Raw genomic sequence first — 17339 nt, forward strand, 5'->3', positions numbered from 1 at the left:
AAAAAAAAAAAAAAAGAATTCTAATAATGTTTTTGGCCTAGGCTTAAAATGGAGGAAGGAGAACAGTTTTGCTGAGACTTCCTTCATTGTCTGTGTGTCAGGGCTGTTCAGGTTCCCTCCCCATCCTCCTATCTTGGCCTATAGAGAACATGCATGATGCACAGGTCTAGCATTTTATTTTATTTTATTTTATTTTATTTTATTTTATTTTGAACTTTGGATTTTCTCAGTGATGGCTCAGCAGAGTATTTCCGTCTTGTTGCTAACTGACAAAAACAGTACCAGGATCCTTATTCATGGGTGTGGTGGGCATGGGGGCTCGCAGGCTGCTTTGCAGTGAGAACTTGACATTGTATATCATGTCTTTAAAAACAAGCTTCCTTTCTTCCCAATCGATTGATCTCCTTTCAGCAATTCATCCTGCTTAGATGGTGAGAATTGTGGAAAATGAGTAGCAACAATGAAGTAGACTAGCTGATAGATTTATACTTTTGAGTATACCATTAATAGCACTGGTAAAAGCAAGGAGCGTTAGTCCTGATTTCCTCATGTGTGGTAACGGAGTTTAGCTTTCCTGTTAATCTTAGAATTTTAGAAAAACAAGTGTTGCAAACGTTAGTCCCTGACCAGAAGCAAGAAGCAGCAGCTATCTGTGGACCCTTGGTTACCACTGCCTTCCGGGGAGTGCTAGGAAGCTCTGCCACCTTCTGGGAGGAATTCTTGAGTCTCCGCTTCAGTCCTCCTCTCTGGGTGTGGGTCAGAAAGCAGGTGCTGCGAGAAATGAGTGTGCCCAGCCATGCTCTGAGGCAGGCGGGCAGGGGGCAGCAGGGAAGGTACGCTGACCTGGGGGCACAAGCATTTCCAGTTTCTTGTGCCTGAGTAAAGTTGGTATCTTTCTGTCTGAAGGAGTTGAGGACTCTACTAGGTTCCATTTCAGTGTGTACTAGATTCTATTCCGTGTCGTTTCAGCCTCATAACATTTCCTGTTGTGTGGTATATATGGTTGTGGAAAGACACTAATCCTTGACATAGGTGTGTACTAATAAGATGGTATAAAAGTTTTATATTTTATCTTATAACATGCTATGGGGATTATTTTATCCTATTTATATAGCATTTTCTTGATAATTGACATATAATAATACTGAAATAAATCATTTTTAAAATGTCAAAACATTGAATAAGAAAGTGTCTCCATCACACTGAACGCACGTTCGTGTAGAACTCGGTGTTAACCCATTTGTAGACCTGCTTCTGGGTCGGGGTTTCATAGGTAGCAGAGCAGCCCCCTCACTGTGATCTGTTAAAAGTCAGCCCTCAACACAAGGGGTTGGAAAAAGAGGCGAAAAAAACAAAAAGAAAAAGAAAAGAAATTGTCTAAGAGACATATACAGGAAAGAAACAGCACAGGGCTGGGTGGGCTTGACCTGCAGGCCCCTCCCTGAGTCCTGGGGGGTGAGGGGGATGGCACTTCCCGTCCATGCCTGCTCTGTGCCTGGGGTCAGGAGCTGGGTTGTCAGTTGGAATTGAACACTAATGAGAAAACCAACCTCCTTCTGGTTTTATGTCTGTTGTAAACTAAATGCAGCCCATTTCTTTCGCTGTTGTGGTCATTTCTTTTACATCTATCCCCATCACTGATAATATATGTGCACTCAGTGATTTCTGCCATTTTTAATGTGTTTTTTTTGTTTAGGGTGCTATTTTTTTTGTGCTGCTATTTTCCTTCTGACCTCTCACGGATAGGTTTCAATTTCCCCCTCCCTTTCTACTGATTACTCTTCAAGAACATCTTTGTGTATTCAAAGTTCAGTATTAAAATCAATGTCTATTCTTATCTGAACCACCGAGGGTGTTAATATATAACTTGAAAGTTTAAATCATGCCCGTGGTTGTATGTTTGTTTTTTCATTAGCCATTCACTTCTGTGCTTTGCTTTTAGTTACCCACAGTAGTCTTCCTCCATGATTCATGTGACTCTGACCCTAACATTAATGTTTTCTAGTGGCTGCTCTGATGTAAGGGCCGTAATTAACCAGTTTTCTTACCCTTTTTTTCTGTAGATTTTCAAAAGAAACAACCAGATGATGATTCCACCCCAAGTACAAGTAACAGCCAATCGGATTTGTTTTCCGAAGAGACCACCAGTGACAACAACAATACCTCTGTAACCACGCCAACTCTTAGTCCCAGCCAGCAGTCGCTTCCGACAGAACTGAATGTAACTTCACCAAGTACAGAGGAATGTAAGTCTCTTATCTGTGAGAGTCCTAGAGCAGCCCAGGAGCATCAGCGTGAGAGCCTTGCTCAGGAAGGCTTAACTCAGATTCTGTTTAAGACAAGTATGTGGGTGTGGACTGCTGTGCAGTCAGTAAGTGCAGCCACTCCAGAGAAGGTGAGGACTTCTTAGGACTAGCCTTCCGTTCCTGTGGGAGACCATGATGTTTTTGGACCAATCTGGACCAGCGGTTATCAGCTCTGGCTTCACATTAGAACCCACTGGGAATATTTAAAGAAATGTTTTTTATTACATTTTTGAAAGACTTGTGCATGTAGGTACACTTGCTGTGGTTATCATAGAAGGCAGAGGACAATGTGCTTCCACCAGGATTGGAACTCGGGTCATCAGGGCTGCATGACAAGAGCCTTTACCCATGGAGATATTTCACCAGCTCTCCACCAAGGATTTAACAATTTTAGTTTTTTATTATCATCCTTGAGCCTAATTTAACTTTTCAAAGAGAAGGAAGCTCAAAGATTCAGCCTTTAAAGTCTATAGAGAATTCTACTGTACAGCAAGCATTTAGACTCACCAATCTTGGGAACTTCAACCTGATCTAGGCTTAGATTGAACTCTTGCCTCTTGCTAACTGGCCTTGACTAAGTTTAAACTTTGGTAATAAAAACACAGGCTGTGTGAAGAAAGTAGGAGATATTTTCTTTTATTCTTGTTTAATATTTTACTGCGTGCATGTGCAAATGTGTGTGTTTTGAATATGAGGATGTAAGCAAGTAGGTATGTATCTTTCTCTCCTGTTAGGCTAAGGGGCCTGGGGATTGAACTCCTGTGTATAAGTGCCTCTATCTATTGAGCCAGACCACTGGCCCTCTTGTTACCACCCTTGTGTGTGATACATAGTCTTTATAAGGCTACAGTAATTTCTTGTGGGACACAATGTAATTCATAGTATTTGCTCTCATGCTTTCCTTAAGGTTGGAATTTATGTTTCAAGCTCAGTGGCTATTTAGAAATATAATAGTTTAGGCTATCAAATCTACTAATTTGGGGAAGGTTAGCAGGGAGAAATATTTGTTTAAATACTTTCACATGTTATTATATTCAGTTATATTGAGAATATAAAACAGAAGATCTTTAGAGAGTTTATTGTTTAGCAGGGACATTTAATTTAAATCAGAAGATGGCAAGCAGGAGTGATTATTCCTCTTTTTCCTCTTGAAGCCTCGCAATGGTGAGAAACTGAGAGTACTGCTAACATCTTACATTGCACAGGACAACTCTACACTGGAAGTGATCCAGCCCAGTCCTGTCGGGATGCTGGGGTTAGAAGCCTGACACATTCTGTGTATACTTAATGTTAGTAGGTTAGCCTTTGTAGTAAATGCTGTTGAAAGGCACTGGCTTACTCAGAGATGGTATTGAAGACAGAACGCTGTGAGGAGGTGCTTCACACATGTCGTGTGAGCTGTGGAGGAAAGCTGCCTGGAGTTTCTCTTGGCTAGTGACTCTTCATTCATGGAGAATGAAGTTGGAAAGTTAATGGTTACCAAGCTTGAATGTCCTGCCAAACTACTGGGACTTTGAACAATAGCTGTGGTTCTAATGAAGAGACAGTGATAGTGTCACTGTCCTTTTGAAGAAGCAATCTGACAGTATTATGAACAGGGGTAGGTTATAACATTCCAGAAAAGGAGATTTTAATATTATAACTTGTTTAATGGGACTAGGAAGGGTGTGAAAATCATTTCAGAAGAGAAGAAGGATGTTAACGGTATGCCAAGGAAGTAGATAATTTTGTTTCCTCCTAGCTCGGATGGCCTTTCCTTCCCTTACATAATTGCTTTGGCTAGGACTTATGTAGAGTCCTGTGTAGAGGTGGCAGTAGAGAGAGCCTTTTCTTGTCTTCTTTCAGATCCTAGGGAAATGGATTTGACTTCCTCATTGGTTATGCTGTTTGCTGTGTGTTTGACACATAGGGCCTTAATTGTGTTATCGTGTAATCTTTTCTATATGCCCGGTTCATCAGAGCTCTTATTGTGGAAAGTGTTTATTTCTCCTGTACTTTGGGAGTCTCATTCTCTAACCCAGTTGGTCTCAAGCTCATAACAGTCCTCCTGTGTGAGCCGCCCCTGAGAGCTGAGGTCACGGGAGAGCCGCAGTGCCAGGATAGGACGATGAATGTTACTATCTTTTCTTTGTCTACTGTCCTTTTTCTGCTGGTGTGATACACAGATCCACTGACTTGCCAATCCTGAACCATCCTATATCCAGGAGCTGGGTCTGGTTCATGGTTTGTAACCATTTCGACTTGCTGTTGGGGTCGCTTGTATTGAGAAAATGTATGGGCTGTTTTTATCAGACAGAGATAGTTATTTTCCTTTTTGTGTACCTGTCCATGTCTGCTTTGGTGTTGAGGTAATATGGTCTTATACATGAGTTTGAGAGGATTCTTCCCCTTTAAGTTTTTGAAGTGGGTTTTAAATGTGTGATGTTGTCTTCTTTTAGAGGTTTGGTAGACTACGCGGTAATGCTGTGCAGTTTTGTTTTTTTTTTTTTTGTTACTGAGTTTTGCTGGCTTACTGTAGGTCAGTTTAGATGTTCTATTTTTCATGGTTTAATGTAGAATTTGATCATCATCTTTGAGTTCCCAGAGTGTGGGTGAATAGTTATTTGTAACTATTTGTAATAGTTCCCAGTGATCCTTTGTATTTCTGTGCCATCTTTTTATTGTTTCTGATTTTATTTATTTGACTCTAATCCCTCCCCCCCCCTTATTTTTACTATTGTTGATTTTTTTTTTTTTAACTTTCTTGTACTTCTCCCACCCCCAACCCACAGGTCTTAATTTTGTTTGTTTCTGCTTTGGTTACTCCTTTCCTTAAGGTTTTTGTTGTTGTTGTTGTTGTTGTTTATTTGTTTGTTTGTTTTTTCCAGCCCCTTAAACTATCCCTTTAGGTTGTTTGTTAGAATCAGATCTTCTCTCATTTGGGTTTGGGTTTGGCTCTCATTCTGTTGTTGTCCTGCTTAGTTTTGTGTCAAATTGACACATGCTAGAGTCATCTGAAAGAAGGGAGCCTCAACTGAGAAGATCTGGCTGCAGGACATTTTCCTAATAGTGTAGCAAGTCTCTGGGTTCTATAAGGAAGCAGGCTGAGCAAGGCATGGAGAGCAGCCCTCCTCCGTGACCCCCACATCAGCTGCCGCCTGCAGGTTCCTGCCCTGCTTGGCTACCTATCTTGGTTTCCTTTAGTAAAGGACTACAATGTGGAAGTGTAAGCCAAATAAACCCCTTTCTATCCAATTTGCTTTTAATCTTGGAGTTTTGTTTATTTCAGTAGTAACCCTAAATGAGACAAGTTGCTCAAGCTGATATCAAACTCTCGAATTTTCCTTTACTACATGACATTATCCCCACTTGATGCTATGGGAACATTGTTGAGTTGTTCCTAAATTTTGGCTGAGATGTCCTTTGCTTTCTTGGAAACTGATTTCCAGTGATGCCTTAGCTCACCAGAGATTAAAAAATGGAGGTTGGGGGTGGGGTGTTGAACGTAAATCTCACCGTGAGCCTGGATCTGTCTCATATTTGTGGTCTTCTGCCTCTAGCTCCTGAGTGTTAGAACTGTAGAAGTAAGTCATCATCTCTGTAATGCCTCCTTAACATGTCCTTTATGGCTTGTTGTTGGCTCTGGCAAAGTCTGAGCTGCTCTCTGCAAAGTGAACACCACTGCCACCAAGTCGATAAGCTTTTATTTGATTTTCCAATTAAATTTCTAGTAATCTGTAAGGAGAGCCAGTTTGCCCCTTTTCAGATTGGCTTCTGTCATAGGGCAGATATTGGACAGAACAGGCCAGCAGCTTCCAGTAAAGCGTTCGGAAAATATTACCTATTAAAAATATTTTATGGTTTCCTGCCGGGCTGGTTTTAAGTGAAATATGGAGGGGCGATTTATTTACAGCTCGCTCTGTATGTGCCTTTCTCTTCGCTTTTCTCTAATGAAGCTCGAAGCATCAAGCCGTTTATCAGAGATAATTATACAACAGATGGAGCTTTTCTGATATATAATAGTCTCAAAGTGGAAGATTCTCTCCCGTAATAAAGAATGCCCAAACTTTAAATGTCTCTTGATTTTAATTTAAGGTTTTTTTCCTCTAGTACATTTATTTATTAGTTCTAAGGCTGGTTCTACAGAGCTTGCTGCTTTCACTAGGGCCTTGTTCTCATAGATTGATATTTGCAGTGCAGTCGGGATGCCCATTAATGTGCTTTATTGAATCAAATAGCTGTCATTCAGGAGTCATTGTGGACCATCTCTAAGTCAGTTCTTGTCTGTACGCAGGACTTGAGTATTTGCCTATACAGACTATTTCTGCTCTACCTTGTTGAAGTTCCCGCAGTGTCAGTTGACCTTTAACCTGTCAAAAATAAGAGCCAATCAAAGCGCAAGCACCATTTGCAAGAGCCTCACCAGCTGCCTCAGCTCCAAATCCCGCCTTCAGGCAGTCGCAGGGACAATGACTGCAGTTTCAGATTTTGAGTTAACAGAATGACATATTTGCCTGTTTGTTCTTTGCCTGTTTAGTCTTTTCCCCTTGCTCATGTGTAGGGATGCCTCACACATTCTGATAATGTCTTTGTTAAATATAAACATAGAAAATTGTAGAAGGGAATTCTCAAATTTTATATTTTGCGTTGTCATACTTTTTCCCGCCCAGGAGTCCTTCCTTTCCCACTTGACTGTGCTGCCTGCATGCTCACACCATCATCTCTGTGTGTGCTGCCTGTGTGCTCATACCATAGGCTTGATCATCAGGTTGGCTGCTATGGTTTACAGTGTTTATGCCAAAATAGACATTAGTGTATATATCAACAGCCATGCAACTCTAAAACAGTTGTATTGACAGTTCTACTGTAGCTTTAAGTCTTGTCTTGCCTCTCTTCTCTTCTCTTCTCTTCTCTTCTCTTCTCTTCTCTTCTCTTCTCTTCTCTTCTCTTCTCTTCTCTTCTCTTCTCTCTCTCTCTCTCTCTCTCTCTCTCTCCCTTCTTTTCTTTTCTTTTCTTTTCTTTTCTTTTCTTTTCTTTTTTCTTTTTTCTTTTTTCTTTTTTCTTTTTTCTTTTTTCTTTCCCTTCCCCTCAGACAAGGTTTCTCTGTGTAGCCCCGGCTGTCCTGGAACTCATTTTGTAGACCACGCTGACCTCAGAACTCAAAAATCCGCCTGCCTCTGCCTCCCAATCGCTAGGATTAAAGGTGTGCGCCACCACCGCCTGGTAGCTTTAAGTTTCTATGCCATTATTATTTATGTTACTCTCTTTTTAAAAAAAGATTTACTTATTTATTTTACATATATGAGTACACTATAGCTGTACAGAATGGTTGTGAGCCATCCTGTGGTTGCTGGGAATTGAACTCAGAACATATGTTTGCTCCGGCCATGGTCCCTGTTCTCTCCAGCCCCACTTTCTCTGGCCCAAAGGTTTATTTATTGTTATACACTGTAGCTGTCTTCAGACACACCAGAAGAGGGCGTCAGATCTATTATGGATGGTTGTGAGCCACCATGTGGTTGCTGGCATTTGAACTCAGGACCTTCGGAAGAGCAGTCACTGAGCCATCTCTCCAGCCCTATGTTACTCTTTTACTGGGCATAATTTATGAATTAAACTTTATTGTAAATATGGATAGGACACAGAATTTGATACTGCCTGCAGTTCCAGGTATCTTTTTTGGGGAGCCTTAAAGGATAACCCCTTAAAATAAGAGGGACTATTAGAACACTGTCCATTTTATCTAGGTTTCTTTCTTTTTTTTTTTTCTTTTAGTTTTTCGAGGCAGGGTTTCTCTGTACAGCCCTGGCTGTCCTGGAACTCACTTTGTAGACCAGGCTGGCCTCGAACTTAGAAATCCGCCTGCCTCTGCCTCCCCGAGTGCTGGGATTAAAGGCGTGCGCCACCACGCCCAGCTTATCTAGGTTTCTTAATTATTTAGGAAAAAATGCACATTATTGGTAATATTAAAAAAATTTCTTTCACTAATGGTATTTAAAATTTTAAAGTATATTATTACTAACATACAAACTAAAATTGACTTGTGTGCATATGTGTGTGTTTGTGTGTCTGTCTGTCTGTGTGTATATATGTGCACACATGTATGGTGTGCTTGCATGACATGTAAGCTAACATGTATATGTGAGCACACGGTGGGGTGCATGTAGAGGCCCCAGATGGACATGGGCCGTCTTCTCCAGTTGCTCTCTGTCTTTGTTTGGAGAGTTTTGTTGCTTGAGATTCATGGATTCAGAGCTCACCTGTTTGCTAGTCCAGCTAGGCAGCTTGATCCAGGTTTCTCTTTCTGCCTTCCGTGTAAGAGTCGGCATTATAGGCAGGCGCTTATGGCACCCCAAATTAGAACTGGGCACTGGGGATCTCAACTCATGTTTGTCCCGCAGGTTCTTACTCACTGAACCAGCCATCTCCCCAGCCATAAGTTTTTAAACAATCTAATTTTTTAACCACTTTATTTTATTTATTCATTTTATTTGTTTGTTTACATCCCAAATGCTGTTCCCCCTACCAGTCTCTCCCTCAAAGAATCCCTCCTTCCCACTCCTCCCAAATTTTAATTTTAAGTTACCTGTAGTAGTGTTTATAGTTCCTAATTTGCCTCTATGATCCTGTATGTAGTTAACTGGAAAAAATTCAAATCTGGGGAAATGCTGTTCCCACTCTGTTTTTATAGGACTGTATCCATAACCTCTTCTCGCTTCTGCTGTTTTCCCAGTACAAACCAACCCGCCAGATGAGTGCCAGTGGTAGTGAGGTCTGAGATGGGATTCTCTTGCTGACTCACCACTAGCAGTGTGGGCATCCAGGTTTTTTTTTTTTTTTTTTCCAGGTTGTTTTTTAAGTAATACTTTATTCTTTGAAAATGACATGCACACGTGCAGTGTATTGTGCCGTATCTGTTTCCCATCCCCCCACCCAGTTCTCCCCTTCCTACCACATCGCCCTCCCACTTTCATGTCCTCTCAGATTCTTAACCTTGTGTCAGATTTTCTCCCAAGCCAGCCCCTAGTGTGGCAGTCTGCCCACTTCTGAACCATATTGAAGCTTTGCTTTGCCCAGAATTCCCTGTGCACTCACAGAGCCATTCCATTCCTGCTCTCTCTGGCCAGCTCTGAATCATTTCATTTATGCTGTTTCCATTATGGAACTCCCAGACTACTTACTTGTGACACTCATTCTCAAATTGTCTTTTATTGTTACCTTTAGACTTGGCTTCTCATCTCTCTCTACCAGCTTTGAGTCCGGGCTCCAACAAGCAAAGCCTCTGTTTTATACTTTTCCCTTCACCTTGAGAGCGCCTAGCATGGTGCTTGTCTGGGCAGGGTTCAGCCAGTTTTTACTTTAAATATATATTGCTTTACTGTCTTGTGTGTGTGTGTGTGTGTGTGTGTGTGTGTGTGGTTTTTCAAGACAATGTTTCTCTGTGTAGTCCTGGCTGTCCTGGAACTCACTTTGTAGACCAGGCTGGCCTCGAACTCAGAAATCTGCCTGCCTTTGCTTCCCAAGTGCTGGGATTAAAGGCATGTGCCACCATGCCCGGCTGCTTTACTGTCCATTTTTATACTCTTTAGATCTACTTTATATAGCTGGGCAATGGTGGTACACACCTTTAATCCCAGCATTCAGAAGCAAAGGCAGACAGGTCTCTTGAGTTTGAGGCCAACCTGGACTATGGAGAGTTCCATGACATCTAGGGCTACTCACAGAAACCCTGTCTGTCACCCCCACCCAAACAAAAACAAAAACAAAGCAAAAAAAGAACTACTTTGTATGTTTTGATACATTAAAGATCTTATTGTTTGAATTTTCAGTAGCTCCTATTTAACTTATTAAAAATATCTAGTAATACATTTAATGCTTAATGGTAGAATTTAGTAATCTCAAGGCATAAGAATTTTGAGTTTGTGTGTGTCTTTGTGTGTATTCATCATTTTGAAGTGACATCTGTCTCTCTGTGCCTGTCTCATTCTGGGTAGGTAGCCATCTGCTTCTTGTCAAGGAAGTTTCTATCCATGGTCTTAATTTTATCTTCTGAATTTCTCCTTTTAAGTTTCTTTTCTGCAAGAGAGAAGACTAGAGAACTTGTAATATTTACTGTCCAGGGTCTCTAAGGCCTGAAACACAACCGATTTATCTCTGTAGTCTTCCCTGACAGCTGTAAGCTTGTCCACTTATTGCTGCTCTGACTCGGGTTTGAAGCGATCTTGTCCCTGGGAGTGCTTTGCAAATACAGAGAGGGATTCAGGGTTGCCTTATTAAACGCTCTGTACTTGTCTGAAGGTAAAGGCCACAGTGAGCAGGCTCGTCATGCCACACCAACTTAGCCTTTGCAGCTGTCGTGTTTTTGTTTGGTGTAGGTACAGGAAACGGCTGGCACTGATGACCTTAAGGTAATCCCATGCTTTATTTATGACAAAATGTTTGGCTGAGAAGTCATGAGAGAGGCATCCACTTGATGTGCTAGAAGTTACATTTTAACTAGGCAGGAATGTATTTTGTGTTTATTCAGTTCGCTGAAAACAGCTGCCAGGATCAAAACTAAACCAACCAACCAACCAATCAACCAACCGTATAGCTTTCTGATTTTCATTCATCTCCATTGCTCCATAAGCTGCTTCATGTTTCCATCACTAGAGTGATGGACTTCACTTTAGTGAAGGGCTTTTAAAATTTCAGAATATCAGTGCAGCCCTTTGACTACATAATTCAAGTTGTGACATTCCCAGTCACTCATGGCAAAGAGAATTACCTAAGACCTGGCAGTGTGACCTGTGTGCAGCAGGGCCTTTCATACAGAGGCACTGGGACACACGCCAGGACTAGTGCAGTGGAGGGACTGAGCAGTGAGGTAGAGAAGGCCCTGTCCTTGGTTCCTTTTTAAATTGCACCAAGACAGCGCCTGTGGTCTGGATAGATGTCGTTTCATCTTTCCTGAAGCCTCTTTAAGAATAACACAAGTCACTTCCTTTTCTGCGGAGGGCAGCTCTTTGCATTTCCTATTGCAGATAAGATTTATGAGAATGCTCTTAATACTTTTGGTTTTTTTCCTAGTGTTTTGCCTGCATGTATGCATGTGCACCATATGCATGAAGTGTTCTTAGAGGCCAAAGAAGGCATCAGATACCCTGAGTACTCCAGTTAATGGTGTTGAGTCACCACTGTGTAGGTGCTGCAAACCAAACCCAGGTCCTCTGCAAGAGCAGTAAGTGCTCTTAACCTCTGTGAAATTCTTCCAGCCTGTTAATTTTTTTTTTTTTTTAAAGAAAATGAAACAAAACAATTAAAAAAAACCCTCCCAATGCTAAGTGTCTCCATCAGTGTTATGAAAATCATGCTTGTATTGATGGTAGAAATGCAAATAATCAAATCCCATTTGGGCCTTAGTTAAGCCTGTAAATACTCAGAATCAGAGCCTAAATTAGACAGATGACAGCCCCTGATTTCATATCCATATTAAATGTACTTTGTTATAAGGCAACAAAAGCAGTGTCTAAAATTAGAAAAAAAAAATTTAGCTTTCCTCCAAGGGGCTTTGGTTTTGACCCCCAAGATGCCATTCATTGCTTCTTGTTCAGGGGCTTTGTCACGTTCTCATCCGGAAGAACTGATGCTGCACACATTGTGCTGCTTACCTGGAATGAGTGGCACTGTGAAGCGCTCAAGTCATTCTAGGTAATGGCGGAGGAGCCAGAGTGTCTGGGTTGAGATTGGTGACTGTGCTCCTGTCACTCAGCTTGATCTCCTCACATGTTAGCATTCTTGATTAGTCTATGCCAAGAGTAACTTGTGAGAGGGTTGCCTTGAAAGGAGGGAGGCGGGATTTGAAAGGATAGAGACTTTGAGTTCACTGTTGTCTTCCGTCCAGAAGTTGTAACGTGGTCTGAGGACCTGTGGCACGGTGTCAGAGTGCCTTCTGTCTTAGGGACACTGCAGCAGATGTGCTGTAGCTGCGACTGCAGAACTTGATTGCTCCCTTTTAAGCCTAGGACTCTAGGTTATCAAAATACTTGTGTTTCATAAAAGTAGTTTTGTATTGAGATGTAGCTTTTTTATTTAAGCGAAACATTAATGTCTTTGTGTGTTTAAATTTTAGATGAGTTCTCAGTCATTAGAGTAGGTGTAAAGTTTGGTCACTTTAACTGTAAACAGATTTTTTGAAGACAGGGGTTTTAGGAACTTTCATGTTAGATTAACATGTAAATGTGGTTTAAAACAACAACAACTGTTTAAACTACTGTGACAGTTGTCTCTATTTGATGGTTTTTGGCTTGAATTGTTTTCATCTGAAGTAGAAGAGTGTTTGAAGCTTGTGTGGGAGGCGGTTTAGACCCTTTGGTGCTCTTCCAGTCCAGAGAAAGCATGGCCTCTGATCCTAGTGCATCGCCTCCACTGCTCTATGGGAGTCTTCGTGTGGAGAGCTTCGTGGAAGGTGTTGTGGGAAAATGTCATTTCTAGTGAGCAGTCATACTCACTGTGTTTGTGGGGTGTCCAGTCACTCATTACATCTTCATGGTCACTTCGTTTTGGTCAGTAGCACCGTTCAGATCCAGGTATGTAGATAGACCAGGCACATTCCTGCTGATTATAGTGACAGGAATTGCAGCTGTAGGGTGATGGTGACTGGTGGGGGGAGGGGGGCTTCTTTTCTGAAAGGGCGTTGTTTCTTCCAAAGCCTAGTCTGCCCCTGCTTGTTATTACTGTCAGTGCTTTGCCATTTCAGAACCACCACATATGTGTTGAAGGCTTTCAGTGAGGGACTACGCTATTACTCAAAAAATAGATTATTTGAATATTTTTTATAAGTTTTTGTTTTTAACATGACCATAGCAATGTAGAAGTTTATGTTTGCATCGCTCGGCCTCCTCCTTTATCAGCAAACTGAATTGGGAATCTCTAGAGAGGGGAGAACGTTGTGGCTGTTGGGTCTGTCTGAGGTCACCTTTAGAATGGAGAAGTGGGCTGCTGGAACATGGACAGCGTATGGATCGTGATGGAGTAAGATTGACCAGCTGCTTAGAAATGGAGGATACATTTGTAATAAGCCCACAGTGCCTTTTGTTGGGAATTAATTAGACACTGTTATGTAAATGTCATGTTAATTAAGCAAGAAAATTGAAGTGTTATAAATCTGCTCAAAGAGTGGATATTTTTGTGTATTAATGTTTTGCAGTTACCTTGGAAGGGCTGATAGTAGAATATTTGATTATTGGGCTTCTGGCGATTTTAGCTGACTGACTCATTGACAGTCCATTTTTTCTAATTGATGTGATTTAGCACAAGATTTAACTACAGGCAATGAAAGCTGGTGGAACCAGGAGCCATATTTGCTTTCCCTTGGGTCTGAGTGCTGGAGAGCATTGCTCATTGAGAGCGGCTGTCCACTGTGCCCGTGCTTTCTACTCTCCCTGGTCGAGGTCGCCTGCTCAGCTGTGCAGTTGATTGCACTATGAGGTATCTTGAGCATGGCTTTTTAAACATACTCAACAACTCTAGGAGACTGAAAATTTTCAGAATTTTGCTACTTCACTTTGGAATGTGAGTGTTGACAGTTAATGATGTATCTTTTTTGTAGTCCTGATTTTTACAGGTTACAGCAGTGACTGTCAACCTGGGTCAAGACTCCTTTGAGGGTCGAACGAACCTTCCACTGGAATTACCTAAGACCATCAGAAAACACAGATATTTATATTACAATTCATAACAGTGGCAAAATTGTAGTTACGGATTAGTAACGAAAGTAATTTGGGGTCCCCACCACATGAGGAACTGTATTAAAGGGCTGCAGCATTAGGAAGGGTGAGGACTTCCGGGCTACAGTGAGTGAATGGATTAGTTCCATGTCTTCAGCCCCACAGAACTGAAATCAGTAGTTTTCCTGGAAGAACCACTGCTCTGTTGGGTGTACTATGAAATGTCTCTGCTTGTTGGGAACACAGCTGAAGTTACCATTTCGTAGTGTTCTAGACATGTCATATGTCAATGTCAGCATAGAAACAGCCCTGGAAGGAAAGAAAAAATATGCAGACTTCCTGGTTACAAAGCACAGGCAGACTGCCCCAAGCATTATTCACTTGTAGATTACAAAGTAAGTGGAGAATGTTGGAAGTTAGAAAGGAGTCCTCGGAGTATAACATCAATTGCAATATGCTAGTGTGTTAGTAAACTGCTCTAGATAATGAAGAATCTTGGAAAGCTGGTTATTCACTTCAACAAAGGAAGTAAAAAAAAGCATATATATTGGTTGGTTTGCCTGGCAGTTGAGGTTGCTTTTGTGAGACAGGTCCTTGCCGTGTAGCCTAGGCTGATCTTCAACTTGAAATACTCCTTTGTCAGCTTCCCATGTGCTACCTAGCGGTTAAGCTCAGGAATCATTTGCGTCCCTGAGAGCCTGACATAGGGTTTCTATTGCTGAGAGAAGCACCATGACCAGAAGCAAATGGGGAGGAGAGGGTTTTCCGTGGCTCACAGTGTCGGGGTTCATCACTGAAGACAAGCGGGACAGGAACCCACACAGGGCAGGGTCCTGGAGGCAGGAGCCGATGCAGAGACCATGGAGGAGTGCTGCTTATTGGCTTGCTTGACCTGGCTTGCTCTGCCTACTTCTTTATAGAACCCAGGGCCACCCGCCCCAAGAAAGCACCACCCAAAATGGGCTGGGCCCTCCCCCATCAGTCACTAATTAAGAAAATGCCCTATATCTGGATCTTATGGGGGCATTTTGTCATTTGAAGTCCCCTCTTTTCAGATAACTTTAGTTAGTGTGTCAAGTTGAAATAAGACCAGCCACCACAGAGCCCAACATATTAAACAAGAGGCCTTGAGACTTTAACATATAAACACTCAAAGGTCAACTTTCTGAAGCTGCCACTGTACAGTCTGCAGAAGTGACACAGAGCCAATGGCAGTGACCGTTGCTTGTGCTGTGGCCATCACTTCTGAGCCTCCTGGTTTCCCAAAGAGCAGCATGTTCCTAGAACTGAGGTGACCTGTACCCAGCACGGAACTTCCTCCTTTATCCTCTGGGCTTTTCAGTGGGACACACACTGGTCTGGGCCAGCGTCTGGGCTCCCATCTTGAAATTCTAAGCACTAAATATGAATGCCTTTTCGGCATCACTAGTTGCCATGAGCCTCCCTCCGTGGGTCCTGAGGCCATGATTTTAACTGCCCTGCTTATGGTTTTCACTGGTGTCCCCCAGAGTCACACAGTGCTCCCTCTCCTCACTCTGTACTGAGTATTCCGTCCTGAGTAGAACAAAGATGGCTGGAGTCAGCAGAGGTCAGAGTGGGGTAGGCACAGGTGCTGGGGACCCTTGCCATCAGCTCCCCGTACCGTTTCGTTTACTGGAATCACATACAGTATTTTTCTTGTTGTTGATAGAAACCCTTCCCATAATTTATTTTAACAGTTGGTTTGTAATTAATTGTGTAAGAGCAAATACTATCCTCTCTACTGGCTAGTTGTTGTTTTGTTTTCCCCTTCAAGGCTGTGTGATTTGGCTGGGTGGTGGCACACACCTTTAAGTCCACCACTTGGGAGGCAGAGGCAGGCAGATCCCTGTGAGTTCCAGGACAGCTTGGTCTACAGAGCAAGCTCTAGGATGGCTAAGGCTACACAGAGAAACCCTGTCTCAAGCAAGCAAGCAAACAATGTATGGGGTTTAGGTGACACATAGTTAATATAGGACACATGGAACGCTCACAGGCTTTTGATCTGTGTTTTAAAGTGTTTCATAGGTTACTGTCGGTCAGACCAAGTTCTCCATTTATAATGTTGCCCAGTTATCAAAGCTGGGATATATTATCATCGCCAGTGTCTCATGGCTCAGCTGTGCTAGTGTGTGTGCTTTACTCTAATGGCGTGAATACATTGGACTAGGCTGCTGGGTTAACAAGCTCCCTGGAGAGCACTGTTGTGGTGCTGCACGCTGAGCTATGCTCTGGAGCTATAAGGTTATTTGCATTTTTTGCCAGAACCTATTGAGATTTATTGACTGGGAATATTTTTTAAGAGGTAAACTCTTAACCTTGAGGTGAGGTAAAATTCCTTTCATGTGATAATTACCTGGGCACTTGCAAGCATTGGGTGTTGGCTCATTCATGAGCTCCAGACACTTTGTATCATTCTGCTTCCAGTACTTGTCCCTCCTCCTAGTTTTCCAGGATGGCTTATTTGATGTCCTTTAAGAAAGCATTCTGATACACTCTCACTGACTTCTGCACAAGTTCCTGCTTACCTGACTTACTCCAGAAAGAGTTCCAGAGTTAGCACTTAGGAGTCTGTGTCTCAAAAAGTTATTTTATGTCTGTATGTTTTTCCTTCATGTGTACATATACATGTATATGTATAAGCACTGTATATGTGCCTGCAGAGGCCAGAAAGAGGGGATTGGATTCCCTGGCTGGGAATCAAACCTGAGTCTTCTGAAAAAGCAGCAGGAGCTGTCATCCCCAGCGCCAGGACTTTGTTTTTACAGGGTCTCAGAATATGTTCTAATATCATAATCAGATAGTTGTTATATTGCTTGAACATCTATCTTGGTGTTTAATCAAAACAAAAGAAACATAAACTATGACCAAAAACAACTTGAGAAATGGGTTTATTTCATCTTATAGCTTGAGGCCCTTGCCATCCAGGGAAGTCAAGGCAGGAACCTGGTTGCAGAGGCCATGGGGGAATGGTGTTTACTGACCTGCTCATTGTGGGTTGCTCACTCTGCTTGCTTACCCCCTCCAGAACCACCTGCCTAGGGTTAGTGCCACCTACACAGTGGGCTTGGGCCCTTCCACATCAGTCAGTTAGCAATAAAATGGACCTCAGGCTTGCCTGCTGACTGTTATGGTGGAGGCATTTTCTCTATTGAGGTTTCTTCTTACTCAGTGACTCTAAGTTGACATAAAACTATGTGAGACAGCGCCTTTCACCCAAACACCCAAAGTGTTGTTCCAGAGTCAGACTTGGGAAACAGAAGAGATAAATCCATATTTGACCTCATGTCCTGGGCCACTAAAATACTATGTTCAGTTAGCTCAGGGT

The 17339-nt window shown here is 42.2% G+C and overlaps 1 protein-coding gene across 2 annotated transcripts in view; it reads left to right on the plus strand.

Annotated features, from left to right (window-relative positions):
* Nucleotides 1-17339, plus strand: part of Zfand3 (zinc finger AN1-type containing 3) — a 188909-nt gene that overhangs the window by 118076 nt on the left and 53494 nt on the right. For both annotated transcript variants that reach the window (XM_021221437.2, XM_029533007.1), the window contains one exon: nt 2064-2246. In XM_021221437.2, the coding sequence (XP_021077096.1) occupies nt 2064-2246 (183 nt within the window). The remainder of the gene's footprint in view (nt 1-2063; nt 2247-17339) is intronic.

The sequence above is a fragment of the Mus pahari genome, chromosome 21, assembly GCF_900095145.1.
Source record: "Mus pahari chromosome 21, PAHARI_EIJ_v1.1, whole genome shotgun sequence".
Classification (NCBI taxonomy): Eukaryota; Metazoa; Chordata; class Mammalia; order Rodentia; family Muridae; genus Mus; species Mus pahari.